The sequence below is a fragment of the Stegodyphus dumicola genome, chromosome 2, assembly GCF_044657685.1.
Source record: "Stegodyphus dumicola isolate Sdum_Otavi_A_Nest chromosome 2, ASM4465768v1".
NCBI lineage: Eukaryota > Metazoa > Arthropoda > Arachnida > Araneae > Eresidae > Stegodyphus > Stegodyphus dumicola.
In genome coordinates this window covers 58,499,532-58,521,711 of record NC_140769.1, presented here as the reverse complement: position 1 = coordinate 58,521,711, position 22,180 = coordinate 58,499,532, and the positions used below count along the sequence as shown (strand labels likewise).

Below are 22,180 nucleotides of genomic sequence, written 5' to 3'. Positions count from 1 at the left end.
AAAGCCAAATAAACAATTATTGAATGCAATTACCTTCACATATAAGACGCAAGTAACTTTTTTGAGACCAAATTTAGGAAAAAAAGTGCGTCTTATATGCCATCAAATACGGTAGGTCTCACTTAGAAGAACAAGACATTCATACACTGAAAGAAGCAGCAATAAAATTACTTAAAGGAGATCCGGACATTATTGAATTTGAAAATTACTTTGAAACATATTATTTACAAAATAAATCTAGCTGAGCATACTGTTATAGCCTTCACAGTGGTGTTCACAAACATGCACATCAAACGAATGCACCGAACATTAAAATATGTTTACCTTGATGGAAAAAAATGTTAAGAGATTGGATAACACTATACATGGTATTATGAGATTTGTAAGAGATAAAATGATTAATTGCTTAATTATAGCAAATAAAGGTAAATTAACAAGTAAGATTTGGAATTTAAGAATCAAACATAAAACAAATGAAACAATATGTTTATATGTAGTTGAGAATGGGTGGTCTGTTTCATCAACACATAATACAGAAATATACACTATACATGAAAGTAACAAAATTGTACATGTCACATACAGTGCACTGATATGCATTCATTGATATATATGCAGCTATATTAATTCATCAGTTTGTAGAGACATTAGGTATTTTTTTGGAAGCAGGCAAGATGAAAAATATGCAATGCCTTTGCCGGGAATCAAACCACGGACCTCTGGATACACATCACACCATGAAGCCATGCCGAGAAGGTGGGAGAAATACTTTATATACTCCCCCTTTTAAAGGGCGACTGAGGTTTTTAGGGGACCTAATCGCCAAATCCTGAGTGTGGAGAACAATCATCTAACACCCTTTTAGTTCGGGCGCCACTGTACAGACATTAGGATTTTACATTGGAAGCAAGAGAGAATGAAAAATTAGCATTGCCTTCGCCGGGAATCGAACTGCGGACCTCTGGAATATGCGCCCAGTATGCAGATCACCACACCAAGAAGGCGGGAGAAATACCTTATATGTTAGGTAGAGTATGTGAAAGCACACTAGAAATACTGCTACTTGTTAAATACATTACTGACATCAGCACACTAGAAATACTGTTACTTATACTACAACTACAATACATAATGAATTATCCACTTATTATAGATGATGAAAATGAATTTTAATTTTGAATTAAGTAGCCAAAAAAAAATCACAGACCCTCTCACTGGAACACAAAGAATGAACTAAATCAAACATGTTTAGAATTAGTAGATTCATTAAAATCTGACAAACAATGGGATGTGTTAGACAGGATTCTAAAATCAACACCACTACAACTAGATAATAAATGATATGTTAAATGCACAAGAAATAAAGGTAAAAGTATATTTTAGGGTACCCCTTGGCGATTTTTGCCGGTACATGGATACCGATTTTGTGCAATTCTTTGACTCGTTAATTTTGGCTTGCGAAGCGGTGATTTTTGCCGAAAATAACAAGACAAACAATTACACAAACTCGGTATCCATGTACACATCGACTTATTTTCACTTAAAAAAAAAATCCCTGAATTGCATAAAAATGGCATTGTGCACTCCACTCCTTTGACTTTATCCATGTACACGTCAACCTATTTTCACTTAAAAAAAATTCCCCGAATAGCACAAAAATGGCATCGCGCACTCTTTTAACTTTATCCATGTACACATCGACCTATTTTCACTTAATAAAAAATCCCAGAATTGCACAAACTTGCATTGCGCACTCCCTTTACTTTGTCCATGTACACATCGATATATTTTCACTTAAAAGGTCAAAGGAGTACCAAATTCTACAATATAGGCAAACAAAAACGACATTATCTCAATAAAATACATTTTAAACCAAACAATAAAATAACATAAAAAAGGAAAAACATGTTATACATTTAAGCACTACCAAAAGCAAATATTCACTTACCATGATTTTTGAATTCACTTGGTACACCCACAGCCACGTAAAAATCAAAATATCAATCACACTCAAATGACTTTTTTCAAACCAAGTACTCTTTCTGATCGAACACTTCACATAGTGACCATCTGAACCTTTCTTCCTACAAACCCATTCACATCCATCTAAGCGGTGTATACATTCGACTAGATGCATATCCTTCCTACTGGGTGATCAGCGAATAAGCCCTGATTTCAAAATGAAATATCTCTACAACAAAGATCGATAGAATTATGCGGTAAGCTGTACGTTTATTAGAAAAACTGTAAAAATGTTGTACAAAAGTTTATAAAATTTAGTTATGAAAATCTCTAACAGATGGCGCTGTAATCGCAATGACCTAACAATAGCCTTTAAAGTCAAAAGTAATCAGTACAACTTTTGGCTAGTGAAAAGATGCTAACGTAGAAAGTGAAATAATGTATTTCATTGAACAATGTGTATTTTGGTTCTGTAATTTCTCTGATTAGAACACAGTCCTATGGCAATACGTCGCAGTTTTCAAAACCGATTCAATGTTCCAGTTGGAACCAATGTGAAAACCATTCTCATGCTCTTCACGGAATTCGAATGGACTGGCAGCAGGGCTGATGATCGAAAGGGAAATGTTGGGCCTAAGCAAACTATAGTCACTCCTGAACATGCAACCAAAGCTTCTGGATTTGTTCAGGAAAAGCATCCGATGGATTGCATCAGAGACAGGTTTGAATGGGCACACAAAAAAATATTTAAAAATAGCCTACGGCTGTTTCCATACAAAATCCAAAGTCATCAGGTCAATCCAAAGTCAAATACCCATGAAAGCTGTGCAACAAAGGGTTGACTTCGCGAATCAGATTCTAACAATGATCGACAACGACAGATTTGATGGGAGCTGTATCTGGTTCACAGATGAAGCACATTTTCATTTGAATGGAATCCTTAATAAACAAAACTGGAGATTTTGGGGTACTGAAAATCCTCATTTGTGTGAAGAAAAAGCACTGCATTCGCCTAAAGTTATGGCATGGGCTGCGGTATGTGCCAGAGGCATTATCAGACCCTTTTTCGTATGAGAAACGATAACTACTGAACATTACATTACAATTTTGGAACAATTTGTCAGCACTCAACTAGTCTTGAAGGGTCGACCAGGTATCGACTGGTTCCTGCAAGATGGGGCTCGACCACATCAAACAAATAAAGTTTTTCACTTTCTTCATGAATACTTTGAGAATAGAGTAATTGCGTTAGATTATCTTCAATTTACTGACACAGGAATAGCTTGACCTCCATATTCTCCCGATCTTAGTCCATGTGACTTCTTTCTGTGGGGCGCATTGAAAGACGCTGTCTATCGAAACAATCCTGCTACTCTAGATGAGCTTGAATCGTTCATTGATGTTGCATGTTATTCTATTTCCATCGAGACATTGCAAGACGTGATGTCAAATTTCATTGTTCATTTACGCCACCTCATTGTTTCGAATGGTGAACATTTTGAAAAATTGTATTTTGATTGCAAGGGCTGCTTTATTTTTTTAATTATTTTTTTGACTCCTTTCAGAAAGAATTTTCAGTGCAGAGTGCCATCTGTTAACGATTTTCGTAACTAAATTTTCTAAACTTTTGTACACCATTTTTACAGTTTTGCTAATAAATGTACAGTTTACCACATAATCGATTTTTGTTGTAGAGATATTTAATTTTGAAATTAGGGCTTATTTGCTGATCACCCTGTACATACAGGACACTTATAATGGCTACTAAGTAAACCTTCATTTACAAACCAGTCAATTAAAGCTCTTTTCCCCTTTCGCTCCAGTAAAGTAATCGTACAGAAACTTCAAATTAATCTTACTACATTTGGCCATTCTACCATCTAAAGAATCAAACCAACACACACCACAAAAGCGCTTACAAAACATCCCATGATTCAAAATTTCCCAGAATCATGCATGCACCCGATTACATTACAATAGGGTTTCCATAACATTCAAGTATTCAGACTACCATAAATGAAACAACAACTTGGCGATAAATCAAACAATAACTTCGCCATAATACAAGGGGTACCTTAAAGTCTACTCTACCCGAAATACATTTCCCAACTGCTAATAAAGATATTCCACCTAATAAAAATATAATACTCAAAAGATTCTCAAATACAAAACGAAAAGGAAACTGACAAAAATTTCTACAATAACTTCACAGAATGAAGACAATAATAGTACAATTCTAAAAATTATTTTGGATCACAAAAATTTTACACATAATTCCACTGAAGAAACTTAACATATCTAGTGAAAAATATATATTTTAACAATAGTCATTAGTACCTATTCACAATTCCTTTTGTCCATTTTTATCATCTAAAACATCTTTCAACTGCCTGCAAGTGTTTTATATGTGTCAGATGATATTTTTTTCTTATTTATATAATACTATCTCTCTCTCATTCTTCAGAACTTCTCTTTAATAATAAGATAATTCCAACTCTGATCCTTAAAATGATCAGGAACAGATGTAGAAGGTCAGAACAGGGTTTTGAACCTTTATCTCAGGTCCTCGTGATAGGCTGATATATTCTGTGATTAATGAGTAAGTCTATTTTTGTTCATCCTCTTTGCATTACCGTCTTCCTTCCCCCCCCCATGTCCAACAATACCAAATATTGTCCATACAATCAATCATTCATTGACTTTTATACTGTTCAGTCAATAGATTATTACCAAACATTTTAAAGTAGATAAATATATTTTGGTGAAACTGAGTCAATCCCAAATTTGAACAGTAAGCAATATTTTGTACTATTCAATACTTGCTATTAAATATTTGTCAAGTTTTTTATTTTCTACTTATTCAATCCCATGTACATTCACATGTTGTGCACTGGCCATTTTATTATGTGTAGAATTGCTTAAAACTAACTGAACATGGTAACAAACACATCACAGTTTTGAGAATTGCCACATTTTTATTTTGGGGTTTTAATTATTAATAACATTAAATAATAGAAACCTTAAGCTTTTTTTAATACTAACTAGCTTTACATATCTGCTGTGCACCTTTAATAAGGCTTACTTGTACATTATGTAAACTTGTATTTTATGCCAATCAGTCCCCCTCCCCACACATGTTGATGTCAGCATTTATTTGTATTCCTTACATTTTAGAGCAATAATTCATAAGTCTGTCTTATGGATATCTGAGGTATGAAGGAATATGTGAAGAACACGTCCCCCCCCTTTCGGGGCCGAATTTTGAAAACGTTTGAAATTGGTTTTTAAGTATTCATATTCCATACATTTTAAAGCAAGAATCTTATGTACATCTGTTTCTTCCTTATATGAAAAAACATAAAAACATGTTTTGCCCGCCGAATTTAAAAAAATCACTTCTTAAATGACATCTTCGGTACAAAAGTAATAAGCTCTTAAGTTTTGATATCTGTATCTCTAATAGCTTCGGGCGATGATCTGTAGGTGAATAAATGAATAAATCAGGAATTCTTCCTTTATGTATATATTTATAATAAAAGATCTGAACAAATAAATATATATACCAATTAAAAAGAAAACTATTTCAGAAAAACTAATCAAATTAATTAATTTACATTCAGTAATGCGGACCAAATTCGTAACGTTTTAAACGCGTGGCGTTTTAAAAAAATCGGCTTTGACCACGCCGAGCTCCTTGGAGTAAACACGCTGCGCGTGAATCTGCGCAAACGATCAGGGAGGAATCAGGAGGAAACTAGCATCTGAGGGGCTAGACGCTTGTATTTGTTGGTCGATTCCGACTTAATTTTGACAAATGTGGGTGGATGTGTTGCATCAAATTGTTCCAATCATTCAAAAAATAAGTTTAGGACGTTTCGCCAAAAATGAAGAAAATGGATAATTAATTATCGTCAAAATCAATGGATTCCGGTCTCAAAAGCATGTTTTTGAGGTAAGTTCAGCTTCGAATTTTCTCATAGAATGTTAGAATAAATTACTCTTCGTATTTCTTTAAAACGTGCATTTTCGTTTAACTATCATTTATTAATGATCAAATGATTTTATAAATACAAAATAAACTGCGGAATGTGTGTGTATTTGTGCAGTAAATTATAGCCGATACTGTTTGTGATGTTTCTTTTATTATCGTTTGTAAAATTGTACACTACATTTCATGTAAATTTTGTGCTTGGTTAGAAATGTGATATGACTTTTCGTGTTTCAATTTTACTCTACGATTGGTAATTTAAAGTCGCATGCTATATTTTGATGTATTGTCACCAAACCTGTTGGTTTGCACCTTTGTTAAAAATTGGATACATAGTTATGATCTAAATTATAAATTATTTAGGTTTTTCGTTATATTAGGATAAATAAATTGTGTATTTGTCTAGGCATTTTGAAGAAGTATTAATTTAAATATTCTATGCATCATTTTGATCCTATTATCATGCTTTTATGTTATAGTAAACCTTCATGTTGTATTTCTAACTATAGTTACTTTATTTTCAATGTGTGAACAAGAAATATGTTTTAATTAGCAGTATTAATTAATTAATTTTGCAAATTTAGGGGGGATTTAAAAGTCCTCCTGAAATTTTTAAATTATGCTTTCTATGTGAAAAAATAATTCAAAATTTTCAAGACAAAATAATATGTGAAAATATAACTATGAAGGAAGAATTTATAAATATGCAAAATCAGATGAGGTAAATATTCCCTCCTGTTACAATATCAAAACAAAGATCATAAAATGTTTGACTGCACCTGGAATTTTTTTTTTTTTTTTTTTTTTCAAGAAGCTTATTCAAAATAAAAAGCAGCATAAGGAAAGTTTTGAAGCTCCTGCTTTTAAAAGGAAGAAACTAAATTAGAATCTGAATCGACAGTTTAAGAAGTTTTTACTGTTCAGTTCTGTCTGTAAAAAAGTGCATTACTTATTGCTGAAAAATTGTTGCTTATCTCTTAGAACAATAGTTATACCCACGAGTAGCTGAATGGTTAAGGTTACTGAATGCTAAGAGTACATTTTCTGTTCTTTTTCTGAACATGTTGTCTGCATGGTTGGTTGGTTTTTTTTTTTTTTTTTTTTTTTTTTTAGTTTTTTTTACGTATAAAGTGAATACAAGCCAGTTCTCATTAGAAAGTCTTTCACCATGAGCAGCAGATAGCACTTTTGAGCTTTGTGATAGTCAACTAACCAAACTGTTATGAATATTAGATAATAAGCTTAACATTGGTGAAGATCTTTCTCGTAAATTTGACATGGAATATCTCTTGGTCTGCTAAATCAAATTTACTTTTGTGTGACCTTAAATCAGAGGCACCAATCGTGAATCTGTTTTGGCGTGTTTTAAGAATTATAAATGAAAAATTTATTGCTACTGTGGAAGAATGCTCAACTAATGTTTACCTTACTAATCAATTCTTATAGTATTGTAATGGCTTGCTCTGTTGCAAATTTTTCGCTAACCAGAAACTTTCAGTACTGCATTTCCTTTGTGTTTTTGTTTATGCCCTTTCAGTTATAATTCTTATAATCATAGGGATAATGAAAGTATTTAATTACTTTATATTTAAGAAATAATTAATTTTATTTATGGTAATATTTTGCACAGATTATAAAGTAAACATTTCACAAAAGAGAGCATATATTTTCGGGAATATTGTTTAAAGTAAAAATGATATCAGTTTTTAAACATTATATATATATATTAAGAAAATAAAATCAGGCTCTAGTGTAGAATTGGGTGCCCCTTTGATTAGCGACATTTTTTTTTTTTTAATTTTTATTTTGGCAATGAAACCTCGCTTCAGGTTACCATGATAGTTTTAACTTTGTTTTAGCTTCCTTATTTAAATGAAAATAGATTGATGTGTACATGGACAAATTTAAGGCAGTGCGCAATGCCTAGTTTGTGCAGTTCTAGGATGCTTTTTTAAGTGAAAACATATCGATGTGTACATGGACACAGAGTTCGTGCAATTTTTTTTTCCTTTTACTTATTACATGCTCCGCCTTTAGGCACTACAGGAAAAGGAGGAATGCCCCGTGGAGGTCTTGCTAAAATCCTAATATACGGTGCAGCCTTGGTGCAATTTTGAAAATTTTCGCCAACATCAAAATGACCTTTATTTGATTGCAGTCTTAATGTGACATGTCAGAACACTTTTCATATTTCACATTTTATTTATTCATTAAAAATTATTATGCATTCAAGTTTGTTTTCATTTTAAACTTAGTTTTGAAAAGGCATAATAAATTATTTTCCAGAATATAATATCTGTTGTAATGTCCATAGATGGATTTATATTAAAATATAAAATTTTATTTGTTAGAAAATAATACAAATTTTCATAAATTCAACTGCTAAAGAAAAATACACAACAGTACATTTATAACAAATTTTATTACAGCATCTTTACACATATCATTATAACTGAAATCCGACACAATTTATTCTGTGTTGACACAAAAGAAATACAATACAAGAATATAAAACTCTATCATTATAAGAAATGAACATTCGTAATATGAATCATTTATTATCTTCATAATAAATGGTTTTCTCTCCTTTTAATGCAATATTCAGGTATAGAATCCAGTACAGTTCTGTTATGGGGAAGCCATTGGCAAATTTTTTGCTAAACTCGCCAAGAGACTGGTTCATATGAAGTCGCCAATGTCTACTTCTAAAGTCATTAGAATGTTAACTTTTTTAAGAAAATGTAAAAGAATGTCTTTTCAAAATTGGCAATGAGAATGCAAATTCCAAAGATGTAATGGTCACTTGTATTTCAATTGTAAAGAACGCTCCTGAACTCTACTAGAAAGACCTATGATGCTCTTGACTAGAGAGAACGTCGTTAGCAAACTCCTCACACTACGAGTACTATAATTCATTTTAACACCTTATGTAAAGAACTGTGAATGGCAACGACTTAACTGACTAATACGCATGCGTAAAGAGATGAGACTTCTGTTGAGACGCCTGTCAGAGGAGAGTTTGGGAAGCTCCGCCAGCGAGCTGAGATGTGGAGACTTTGTTTGTCGAGTGATGACGAGTACCATCTTCGTTAACGTCTCTGATCGTGTCACCAGCTCGGATATCTACTAAAGTTTTCTAAATGTATTAATGTTGTATCTGTGATATGTTGTGTTATTAAAAAGTGATGCATCACCACTATCAGTGTTGATTCTGTTCCCACTGAAGCATCCACGACGTCACACAATCAACAAGCCTTCAACACAAGTTTCCCATATTCTATTATAAAATCTCTGGTTTCAATGATAAATGTAAGAGAATACATGTCAATATAGAATAATGACAATACACCAATGGCATTTTAGGGAAAAAAAAAAAAAAAGTTTGCTTATTATCAATAATTAAATTTACAGTTATATGAAATAAAATAAACATACCCATTACATGCATCACAAGGTAATTTGTTTAAGAAATATTTTTCCATTCTTATGATACTCAGTTTCATAATATCCACAATTATCTGGGACATTTTTTTACTTCTTCAGCACATAAAGCTCTTGCAATAATCAAAGATCTTTCCATCTATTTTATAATACTGACGATTTGTTCCACAAGACACCACACTGATAAGCACAAATGTATATTACCAAATGAAGAGTTTTTGTTGAAAATAAGGAGGATGAATTATTCCAATACTTATATTTGGAATTAAATCATGCACACAATCAAGTTCTAGATATTCCTTTGTTAATCATTTTCTTTATCATTCAGGACTGATCGATATTCTTGAACAGAGTGGTGTGACAATGGATATTGCACATATTTTTTAGTCCACAAAGCACCAATTCTTAACTTCAATAAACTAAGATATATCCTATGCATTTTTACACCTGAGAGCCATTTCATGATAAAAACACTCATTTCTTCATTATGAATACCTGAAACAAAGAAAGAAAGAACAGAACAAATTTATTTTTTAGTCTTTAAAAGCATATATCATATAACTATTATACAGGTGAAATGTTATAAAGACCTATGTATGTAATTTTGTAAAGACTTATAAATTAATATCATAATATATTTATAGAGCTTGGGTCAAAATTATTATTATGAAATATAATTATTGCTGCATGTCTCTTTTTCTTTTTAATAAATAACAAGGTGTTTGCCGAGGTTTCCAAGCCTCCTTACCAAAGTGTACGTGGTAGAGCCTTATCATGTCAGGAAAAGTGCAATGACAGAAAAGGATACCGGACGTCCCTTGCAGTCACACTTCATCATTCTTTATTTAATTATTTCAATAACTTTTCAAACTTTTAGTCTGTTTGCTTATTTTTCATGTTCCAAAACGAAAAGTCCCTAGGCCATTTCCAAGTCGTTTTCCAGTAGAAGCAGTCCGGCTAATTCTATCTTTGGATTTCTTAACAGTGAGATTTTTTATGGGGTGGGGTAGTTAGCCCCACACCCAACCCCCAACCTGGAGGACCAGTTCCCTGATATAATCCCCAGGGGCAGGGTGCCCGGCTATACCCCCAGACGCTGGGTACCCATTTTAGTCGCCTTTTACGACATGTATGAGCTACATTGGGACTATTCTTTCACACCCGGTCACCACACGGGTATATTAGTAGATTGATTTGTGCTTATTCACTGTGAATAATGTGAAGAGCAAATATTACTTGAGCTGAACATGTAGTACTATCCAGAAAGAGTCCATACAATTATTGCATAAATATAAATATTAGAGTAAGATTGTGCAGAAAGAAGACATTATGGAATTTGTCTTTTTTTTACACTACTACACAATGCCATGTAATATGTTCTTTCTACACTACTACACTATGACTACACTATGCCATGTAATTGCAGGATACAAAATCTTAAATAATGATGAACATTTTAAGAAACACAATTGAAATACAAAATAGAAACTTTGGGAACTTGAGAAGTAACTGAGTATAAAGAAAATTTTAAATAATATAAAATCTTCAGTAATACCAAAAACTTGGTTAAATAACTAAATAAGCAAAGAATAATATCTACAAGTCCAGAATAAATTATGATATTTAGCATTTAAATGTATAATAAATATGCTTCTTAAATCTCAGCTGCTCAGCAACGATGACACGTAGATATTTAGCAAAGGCGCTTGTAAATACAATATAGAAATTTCAGGACCTTGAGAAATAACTTAGTATAAAGCAAATTAAAAATTATATAAAATCTTGAGTAATATTAAAAACTTGGTTAAATAAGCAAAGAATAATATATACAAGTCCAAAATTTGCAATTTAAATGTATAACAAACATTCTTCTTAAATCTCAGCTGCTCACCAAAGATGACACGTAGATATTTAGCAAAGATGCAGTTTGAGAGAACTTTAAAAATTACTTTTAAAGACAGCATCAATGTTACTTTGCAAGTGTCTGAAGTTTTCTTTTTTTTTCTTTATTGAACTTAATATCGTCATTTTTCCTATTGCAGATTCTTGAGCATGATATTTGTTGATATCCAAATTATCAGTTTGCTTATACTTTCACTTGTATGACCATTATCACAAATAATATCATCAAAGAGCATTTCTTTTAATTCTAAAATTTTAAAAGTCAAATTTGCAACAATTTTCCTCTGATTTTGTTCCAACAAAAAATCTTCATATTCTTCACTACACAGCTTATTTACAATTAAATAATTATACATAATTATATTTACAATAAATGGTTTTGGCCACCTGAGTCCACCACGATCAAGATTCTTTATAAGATCATACGTTTGATCATGATTAACTGTGGAATTTATTGTAATGTTTTGTTTGCAGGTACAGCATTTCACTTTCTTTAAAACTGCATGACAACAGTAACCACCCAAATAAGTCAGAACTGGCAGATGGCTACTAATGTCCTTCACATCACTCTCCGTAATATTTAATGATGGGTAATATACCGTATTATCTAATTCTATAATATCATGAAGATTATCATCATATTCAAATGATGTTAAAGGGACAGTAGTATTTTTAATAATCAATTCTAACTTAATACTTGATTGTATTCTTAATTTTTTTTTCACATTCTAATAACTGTCTCATTGAAATATGATACTGAGAACCAGAAAGTTGTCTGTATTTACCAAACCGGGCTTCAAGAGCATCAGTCTGAATTTTTCCTGGAAGTATATATTTCATTCCAAGCTCTTCAACACAACATCTAGTCAACTCCAGTATACCATAAGTAGTTTGTTTGAGAGCTGCATGAGTTTCTTTTGTAAGCATGCATGTTGAACATTTCATCGATTCCCATGCATCTAACCAGTTAAGAAACTGATTGAGGAAAATAACTTTTGGATCAGAATCATCTGCTGTTAATGGCTTCATAAATTCACTCTTTTGATGTATACCTTTAAACATAGTTTTAACATTCATAATATCCCACCATTTGCATATTATGGATATAAACTCAGATGTATCTGAATAGTGTGGTATTTCATGCAAAGGACCCAAATGAATCAGACCTTCAATAGTAAATTTATTGAAAATCTTAAGAACCAGTTTAATGTTTTGTTTCTCTAAATTAGAAGGTGAAAGACTTTTTAGAGTTAAACCATTAGAAAATGTAATCAGTTGGTCATTTTCAATTTCATGTAGCTTTCTCAAAGACATAAACGAAGCAGTTTTGAAGTGCTTCTTTGAAAGATCTTCAATATTTGGAAAAAACATACATGTACCAGGATTTTTCTGGTTCAGCCAATTGTTCCTTATATTTTTAAATAAATGAACTGCATCTATTATGTAGAAAAGAGGCCTATTCCCATTCATTGGATGTTTGTAAACAAATGAATTACCTGGTGGATTTGAAAACAAACTCATGGCTTTTCTATTTATTGCATTGTTGTCTGTAATAACACAAATAACAATAATTCCCATATTTTCAAGACCTCTAATCACTTTTTTAATTACATAATGTAATGTTTCAAAATTTATTGTGTTAACAGGCATAATATGTACTACCTCTTTGAATGAAGATTCCAAACTGGATATCATAAAAGCAAATGCACTGGTTGCCGGACTGGAAGAATCAAATGCAGCCCCAACGACAGAGCCTCCTTTGTAATCAAAATATGGCTGAACATAAATTTCATCTACAAAAAGAATCACTTTTCTTTCTCGATCCTCAAGGAAAGTTACACGATTTTTTATATATTTTAAAAAATTTTCATCAATAGTTTCATTACATGGTGACAATACTAAATTGCTACAAATTTTTTTAAAGTCGAAGGATGAGGCATAATAATACTGCCACTATCCCTTAAAAATTTATATGCATGTGGTGATATAGTATTTAACAAGCATGCTAACACTAGTACATCAGGATTGTATCTAAAATTATTTTTAGGGCAAAGTAAAAGATTCATCTGGTCTTGCAAAAATTTAATAATGCTCTCATTTTTGTCGTTAGAGATAGTTTGCAGTAATTCATTAATTATATCAATTGTTATGGTTAATTTTGAATTTAACTCTTTGGTTTGAAGATTAGCCAATTTATCTAAAACAGTCCTAATTTCATTAAAATTTGTAACTTTATGTGGGAATGTGTAAGGAGATAATTGCATAATAGATTTTTCTTTAATAAATACAGACATTTCTTGATTGTCATTCACAACTACAGAATAATCAATTGATGGCCCAGGACTAAAAACAATATGAATAAAGCAAACAGTTGAGGTATCTGGAACTGTGTATACATGCCAAAATGCTGATATTCCATAGCGATCAATAAATGACAAAATATCATTAGAACAATTAATTTTCAAATCATTATTATACATTTCATATTCTTTAAGGCTTTCACGCAATGCTTTCTGTAAATTATGGCACTCGCGGGCAGTTTTTTTTGCATCAGCATCTTCTCGTACAATGGTGCTACTTTTTGAACTGTATATAGATGGATAGTCCTTAAATATTGATGGCACTGTATTTTCTTTTAATCTATGCACCTGAAGTGGAGCAGAAATTAAAATTCCATTCTTAGAATCAAATGCTGAAGCTTCAACTTTAAAATCACTTTCCTTGAAATGCAATTCACAAACCTTTAGAGAAAATTAAAAAAAAAATTATTATGTTAATAGTAATAGTTTAAAAATCAGAGGGTTCATTCTGAGCATTTGTAGTAAAGAATATTCATTTCACAGATAGAACCAGAGAATATTTGCAGTGATTAAAGCTTTATTTCAATCCTTTATTTCTGTATATCCTGGTTTATGTAACAAAATATTATCATTTAAAAATTTCTGAATGAACCCTTATATGTAATTAGAATCTACACTATTAATTAATAACTCTACTTTACTTACCTTTGAACTCTTTTTGGGTGAAAAGTCTTTCCGTTGGATTGCAGAAAGCCACTCTCTCTTCAAATCTTCATTTTTAGGAAAGGAGAATACAGACACTTTTGGTCCTGTTGGGCAGTTTCCCTTACATAATGGTACACAGCACCTACCCGCCATTTTAATAACTGAAATGTTTTTATTTAAATTAATATATAAAAGGGAGTAAATAGTTATGTATAAAATATAAATGAATTATTTTTAAATATAAAAGGGAGTAAATAGTTATAGTGTATAGCTAATGGCATGTAAAATTTTAAGAATAAGCTGTGTTAGCTTATATTATAACATCAAATTTATACAGGTCCATAAAAAAATGTTTTATTCTGAAACAGATCAGGTAATATAATTATGCAAAGCCCGTTTATTTTACGATGGGCTGACACAACATTATTCAAAAAGAAATTATACATAGCACAGCAGCCTTGTCTCTACCAGAAATAACACATGTATACTAGAACATACGCCTAAAAACGTTGATATAATTAGAAAAATATAACTTAATGTAGTAATAATGTAGTAATAATGTAGTAATAAATATATATACAGAAGTAAAGTAATGTATTCTTACCTCTCTAAAATACATCCAACCTTAAAACCATAAAAAAATCAAAGTATTCTGCTTCAGCGTTCGCACAACGTAAGAAGCTTCAGCAATCAGCAAAGAGCCACTGCATGCGTTCCGAAGTTTATTATGACCAGAAATCATGACGTCACACGAATTTTCGAACCGCGCGCTTAGGCTTGAAGTAGAGTCGGTGTTGGTATGGCGCACCCAGTCAGTACCTCCTATAAACGAAGCCACGGCACGCCACACACTACGTCACTAAAGTCGTCCTTATGTACAGAAAGCATGGTTGCCACATGAAACCACTTATCGCTGTTATTCGTTTAAGAGGAGAGAAAATGAAAAGTAGTTTTTATTTCCTTCCATAAGGCTTATTATATCGTTTGGTTTTAAATATATATATATATATATGTGTGTGTGTGTGTGCAAATATATATATTCCGATTTGATTTCATCGACTGCATTTTCTAATTTCAAATACCTAACCTTACTTTCTTTATATATTTTTACGCTTAAAATAATAACAGTATAGTAAAGAAATTAATTCAACATACTTCAGATTAGTAGTAATAAATATATATTGAATATCTGGCTGATGCTGGTTTGCTTTCTGAAGAATATATATTTTATTAAATATTTTCTTCCTTAACAAAGAGGATAACGCATAATTAAGCAAGTTTACAGTTGATTAACACTAAAAATCCTTAAATTAATTTTAATCAATTTTTAACAGCATTTTCTGTTTCTCGTAAATACAAATTTACACATAATTGTTTAGTCATTTTCCACTTTTTTTTCACTTCAGTGTGGGACTGAATTTCTTAACAGATGAGAAACCTGGAGAATGATTTGAAAAATACTATTTTTTAGCATCTATCAATATTTATTCATTGGTAGTGTTAAAATACGGTAGCAAAACATTTCATATATTTAGGCATTTTAAATTAGATCATTATTTGAGAATACATAACTGCATCTTCCCCAATAATAAAAAAAAGAAAAATTGTAAAAATTCAACAAACTTGACACTTGCTAGGAATTCAAAATTCTTATTGTTTCTTATTCTTATTTGTAACATCCCTTTTGTCTAATTATGTGCATATAATTTTTTTTGTAACTTGTAAATTTTTGTTCCTGAAAGCATTTCATTGTAACTTATTTGAGAATTTTTTAGCAAATGATAAATATGAAGTTTATATATGTACTTACTGGAATTTTTATCAGGGTAATCAGTAGGAACTTTTAAAACATCTAAATAGATCAAATGTCCTCAATTCTTAGAATTGAAAGAATAACAAGTCTTATGTATTTTCCTATTAGAAATGAAAATAAATATAGCCTGATTGTTAAGATGTAAAGTAAGATTTAAAATTTTCAAAATAATTCAGATTTTTATTAAAAGAAAGCAACACAATTAGGATGCAAAACATATAAAAAGGATTTTATTTATTTCATTGTTTTTATGTGGAATTTTCTCTTTTAAAATTGTCATTAATTCATTTACAATTTGTAAATAATTTTGAATACTGTCTTCAGATGAATCATTTGAGGCAAATAGGTCTAATTTCTTTAAAATACTTAAAAGATCTTTAAGGTTGTTAATTTTTGATGGGATTACATATTGCTTCAGTGATTTAATAGGTATATTTCTAATTGCTACAGATATATTCAAATTACAATCAATAAATAATGATTTTAGAATTCTTGGATGATTGTCATTAGAAATATTAAGAATCATAGTATGTATAGGCCTGTGTATAACTATCCAGTTATCTGGTAAATTCACAGTATTAAAACAAATTTTTAGTTCATCTAAATTATAAAACATTTGTTTTCGTTCATACTCTTCCTTTTCAGCTAAGCTACAGGCTAAGGCTTTTTCGAGTGCATCTTGTTCTCTTTTGAGTCTTTTATGCTCTGGTGATTCCCTTGATGAAACACTGGAACTAAGATGACTCGGACCATCAGGAAACAGACTTGGAATTGCACCATTCTTTAAAGGAGGATATGACAATGGTATAATGATCTTCTTTCCAGTTTTCTCATCAAAGAATTCAGTTTGCCTCAGAACATCCTCTTGCTTGAAGTGAAGTTCACACACCTTTTAAATATGAAAAAGAACAAATAAATAAACATGCATCAAAAGGTTAAACAATTATAAAATCGTAAGCATTCGCCATCCTTTAAATACATGCACAGTCTAATAAGGGTTTTATTGTATTTTTATTTAATCATGGCAAAGTACTCAAGAGCTATCTGCTTAAGGGAAGGGTTACCGTTGTGGAAAACGTTCATCATTTAATTTCTTTAAAAATAATACAGGGCGATAATGTTTGGATGGTAACAATTTGAAGAGATATAGCCATTTAAAGTGCACAACGCAAAAAAGTGATGCAGCCATTTAGAGTGAATAATGCAAAATCTTAAAACAAAACTATTAACTCTTTTGGGCTAAAAAGAGCCATGGATGCTGTCATAAAGTTTTGAAAAGTGCAAATAATTAGCACATGTTTGTTGTCATATGTCAAATGCATATAACATAAGTAATATTTAATTGATACATCCTCAGGTAACATACAATTGCTCATGTATATATAATTGCTACATCCTAAATATTTCTTTCTTCAGTTATTTGAAAACAACACTTGGTTATGGAATTACATTCAAAATGGTGATAATACAGTTATAAAAAGAATAAGATTAACCATCAGTTGATGGATAAGAATAAGATTAACCACATTCATTCGTACCATTCAAACATAAAGTTACTGGCTCTTTTTCTAAACATTTTTACAAATGATATATGACTAAATATAATGATAAATGATTTTTACAAATGATATTTCACAACCAGAAGTACAAATTTACTTGTGTGCCTATGAATGTTTATATTTAAGGGCATAAAACATCATTAGTCATTAAAAAAATTCATTTTTCTTGAATTATTGAAAACATGTATAAGTGCTAAAATATGATACACAAAGAAAAAAACAAGAATTTGTATATTTAACAGTTTATTTGCAGTAATTAAATATTTTAGGCTATTCTTATGTAATTTTGGAGTGAAATATTCACATTCATCAATCGTGTTTGACATTATATTACTGTGGAAGGCTCACTAGATTGCTTATTTTCCATATAATTTTCTTAACTTTTTTCAAAAATTTTAAAAGTTATAACTTATTAATACAATGAAACATTTTTATATTCCACTGCAACAAGTATAAATAAACAAAACCCCTTATATAAGTGTTTTAGATAAGAAATTAATGTAAATTTCAAGCCCACAAGAACTTACTGCCAGTAGCAAGTGAACCACTGTAACAAGGTAGGTGTTATTGGCATAAGAAACTCGTACTTTTATAGATGTGTGTGTGCATGAAACAATTTAATAGGCTAATTAGGATTTATGCTAACATGTGGTGAAAACTAGTAAGCTTACAATCTTAGGCAATATTATTTGAACAAGACAGTTTAATTTAAACACCTTGTAACTTATTCCAGAAATTAAAATAATTACTGTCAAAACTAGTCCATTTATACGATTGTTTTCTTTTACATATATTTCATAATTTTTTTAAGGATTTTAGAATTAATAAAGTTTAGAACATTGCATAATTAGCATTAATTTCCTGTTCACATGAGTTACGAGCAAAATGCATTCTCAAATGCTCCTAGCATATAATAAAGGGGCATTGCATACATTCAGTTTTAAAAAGAAAAAAAAATAAAAATAAAATAGGTGGAACGAGACTTATCTAAATCAATAGAAATAGTATACCCAAACAGTTAAATACTTATATCTAAAACAACTTTAAATTAACGGCTTTAAAATTACGACTTGAAGCATTTTATATTTATCTACTTAAAGTTATAATATGAACTTTATAAGGTTGGTGGATTTTCTATTGACTAGTTATTGAGAAAAGGGTCCATTTTATAATCACTTTAAAATTCAGTATAAGCTCTGTATAACATAAATTCCTGAAAGATTAATCAATCCCAAATCAATGTGCGTGTTATAAAGATCCCGACGCCGAAAATATAAATTACTGAAAGAATTCATTAATAATACTCATTCATAATGGGATAAGAGAAATTTCTGCCTAGTAAATAAATATATAACTATGCTTGTATAGAAAGTAATTAAAACTTCGTTTTATTTTCTATGGTTGAATACAATGGAACTTTAGTAAATTATTTCCCTTGCATTGAGAATTTTTTGTTTTCGCATTTTCAAGTCATGTTTCTTTCAATGACATTAATCTTTCAGGAATTTTCTAATTTAAAAATGAAATGCATGCTTACCTTTGAATGTTTCGTAGGCTTGAATCCATCTTTTCGTTTGCAGTTCCAAATCCATTGTTTTCTCAGTTGTTCTTCCGTAGGAAAACTAAATACAGCCACCTTCGGGCCATTCTTATAATTTCCTTTGCATGTTGCAACACAGCATTTATGTGGCATAATAAAAAATAAATAAAGTAATTTAAATGAAAAATGTTCTATTAGAGCACACTACACTTTCAAACAACAATCAGTTCACTACGCTACGACACCGAAGTATATTCTTTCATTCTTTGCCGCGAGGAAGATGGTAGGAATGACGACTTAGATGACGTCAGACCGTTCAAGCCAAGGTTCTTTAATATACTAAGGTTAGGCCAGAAACGGAAAAAGCGTGCCATTGGTTGCTGGTAGTGACGTCACCCGGGAGACAAGACGCATCGGCCGACGCGTCTGCTACATGATTTTGGTAATGGAAAAAATGTAAACTAAAGCAAAATGATCATTTTATATGTGGTAGATATACCGGAAATACCGGGTATATACTTTCCGATTAAGTATTTTGTTAAAAAAAATGTTTATTTTATGCACAGAATTCGTACGAATGCTGAAAATAATTGTAAACATTAAATTCTTTTCGTAAAGGAAAGCATTAGAAAATGAAAAACGATATTTAAGTTAATTAAGGGAAATAAATATTGTAAAGCAAGGTATTTTTCAATATTTTTCGTAGTATTGTTTGCACTAAATAAATCTTGTTGAACAGAACACATGATGGCATAACTGCTAAGACCATGGTAGAAACATAATCAAAAAGTATTATTCTATTTATTTTCATTGCTCATGCACTTTCCATGAGAAATATATGATCGTGATTTTCAGTTCAAATTACATATCTCAAGCAAAAATATATATAAAAAGATTTGACTTAACAAATTCATATTTAAATACCATAAAATTCTACAAATTTCTTAATATCCGTCATTATACTTTTAAATAGTATACTTATCACATTCTTTTTAAAGTGAAAAGTCACTTCATACTGATTCACTTCAGATTTTAGCAGAAGTGCGTATATTTTCAGTATAATCTAAAAGTACTCTTATAATCCCTTACACTCCCAAGATTTCTATATAACATTTATCCTGACGTGATTATTTGCTATAGTAAATAATCTTCGATATTGGCATCCTATTCTTCCTTTCATACATTAAAAATGGAACAATTAAAATACATTTTCTTACACATATACACACAATAATAATAATAATAAACTTGCCTTACATCTTAGTTTCGGCCCACCAGCGGCCGAGCGGTAAAGTCGCTGAACACTGGGTAGTTCGGTTCGAATCCCGCGAACGGGCTGGCTGCATGGGTGTTTTCGTGGTTTTCCTCATGCGTAACGTGCATACGAGCCAGTTTCCCTGAGAAAGTCCTCCACGAAGGCATCACACCTATTACGCAGATAGCCCTAGTGTGCTTTGCCATAATTAAATACACCACCACATCTTAATTTCAATTCAGTCTGTACACAAATTAAATATTTTTAATTACTAATGTATTTTTATTAGCTTGTTTCTTAAAATACTTTTGTTATACTCGAAATATGTGTTCAATATTGAATTATTTTTCTTTCTCTTATAATTAAAAACAAGTTATATGGAATCAAAATTAAAACATATGCAGCAGTTAAATAACACTGAACAGAATATCTTACTTTCTCTTTCGCTATTTGTATTCTAGCATTATACACAGATTTGTTTTCCTTCAGGTTCAAGCATGTGTAAGTTATATCAATTAAATTACATCACACATACCTGTATGCATCAGTTAAATAACACTGAAGGAAATATGTCACTCACTCATTCGATGTTTGCAGCATAGTGTGGTCGAGAAATTGTCCTTTCCTCACGGTGAGGCATGTATTAGTTTACTTAGTTCGCAAAGCTTAACCCAGACGCTGCTTCAATACATAGAGTTACGTTTGGGATGTAAAGAAAGTAACCAAAACATGTGAATGAAGTTGGATACGCAAATTTATTAACTAATCATTTAGGTACTCAGTATTGGTAAACATGACACTGAGTTTAAATATCTCACTACGATGTAAGTCTCATACACAAAATGAAGATTATGATAAAAAATGATTTAAAATGAGAAATTTTTCAATTTAAATGTAAAATAGCAGTAAAATGAAAAATAAATGTAAAATTACATCACAGTTATGTATGAAAACTACATAAATTCATTAAAAAAATAGTTATTTTATCTGATTGTAAAAAGTGTTTTCCGCCAAAAAAAAGTATTAACGTGTATAATTCTGACACAACGCTATAGCACAATTTGCCACTTCCGCTTAGGTATAATAGCAAATTAACAACACAAATCAAATCAAACTGTTGATGCAAAGAAAGTAAACAAACGCCAAGAACTAACTCTGTCACCCACATGACGTCATGCGTATGTGGCATAACTTTCTCCCTGCACTGCGCATCGCTCTTGGGCCCCCCCCCTGGTTCAAGCAACCCTAGAGGCTTGGCTTCGTATATAGGAGGTACTGACCCAGTTCGTAACGTTATTTTACTACCTAAACCGGCTAAAGATCACACCCGACCAGACGGATATCGTCCTATTAGTCTACTGCCGGGCTTAAGCAAAATTTTTGAGAGAATTATCCTGAATAGACTGAAACCATATTTTCAGCATCTTCCGCCGGAACAATTTGGGTTCCGTGCTCACCTCTCAACAACGAAGCAACTGGTCCGAATAACCGAATTCGCTGGTGCAGCTCTGCACTGCAAACTTAATGTTGCTATACTCATGCTAGACGTGGCGAAAGCATTCGACCGCGTCTGGCATGAGGGCTTAATTGCTAAATTAATTGACCTTCAACTGGACAGAGAACTCATTCTGCTAATCCATTCTTTTATCAGGGATCGGACATTCAGAGTCTCGGTAAAAAATGAATTATCCAGCACTAAAATAATGACTAGCGGT

The 22,180-nt window shown here is 31.3% G+C and overlaps 1 protein-coding gene across 5 annotated transcripts; it reads right to left on the bottom strand.

Annotated features, from left to right (window-relative positions):
• Positions 1–8,353: 8,353 nt before the first annotated feature.
• On the bottom strand, positions 8,354–19,502 carry LOC146998452 (THAP domain-containing protein 6-like). Of its 5 annotated transcripts, none has more exons than XM_085810684.1 (5): positions 19,208–19,500; positions 16,744–17,000; positions 14,299–14,459; positions 13,942–14,034; positions 8,354–9,886 (listed from the first exon to the last, which is right to left on the bottom strand). In XM_085810684.1, exons 3-5 carry the CDS (start codon positions 14,449–14,451, stop codon positions 9,866–9,868), a joined length of 267 nt encoding a protein of 88 aa, XP_085666810.1. In that variant the 5' UTR covers positions 14,452–14,459; positions 16,744–17,000; positions 19,208–19,500; the 3' UTR covers positions 8,354–9,865. The 5 variants fall into 5 exon arrangements, with proteins under 5 accessions (XP_085666810.1, XP_085666808.1, XP_085666809.1 ...); XM_085810682.1 differs by having other exon boundaries at positions 19,208–19,498; XM_085810683.1 differs by having other exon boundaries at positions 14,299–17,000; positions 19,208–19,502.
• Between the last annotated feature and the right edge of the window lie 2,678 nt (positions 19,503–22,180).

Excerpts from the sequence above, each read along its gene's own strand:
- LOC146998452 (XM_085810680.1), bottom strand. The coding sequence starts at position 19,363 with ATGCCACATAAATGCTGTGTTGCAACATGCAAAGGAAATTATAAGAAT. Across the intron at positions 17,001-19,207 it reads AGCCTACGAAACATTCAAAG|GTGTGTGAACTTCACTTCAA; the intron begins GTAAGCATGCAT and ends CATATTTAAAAG.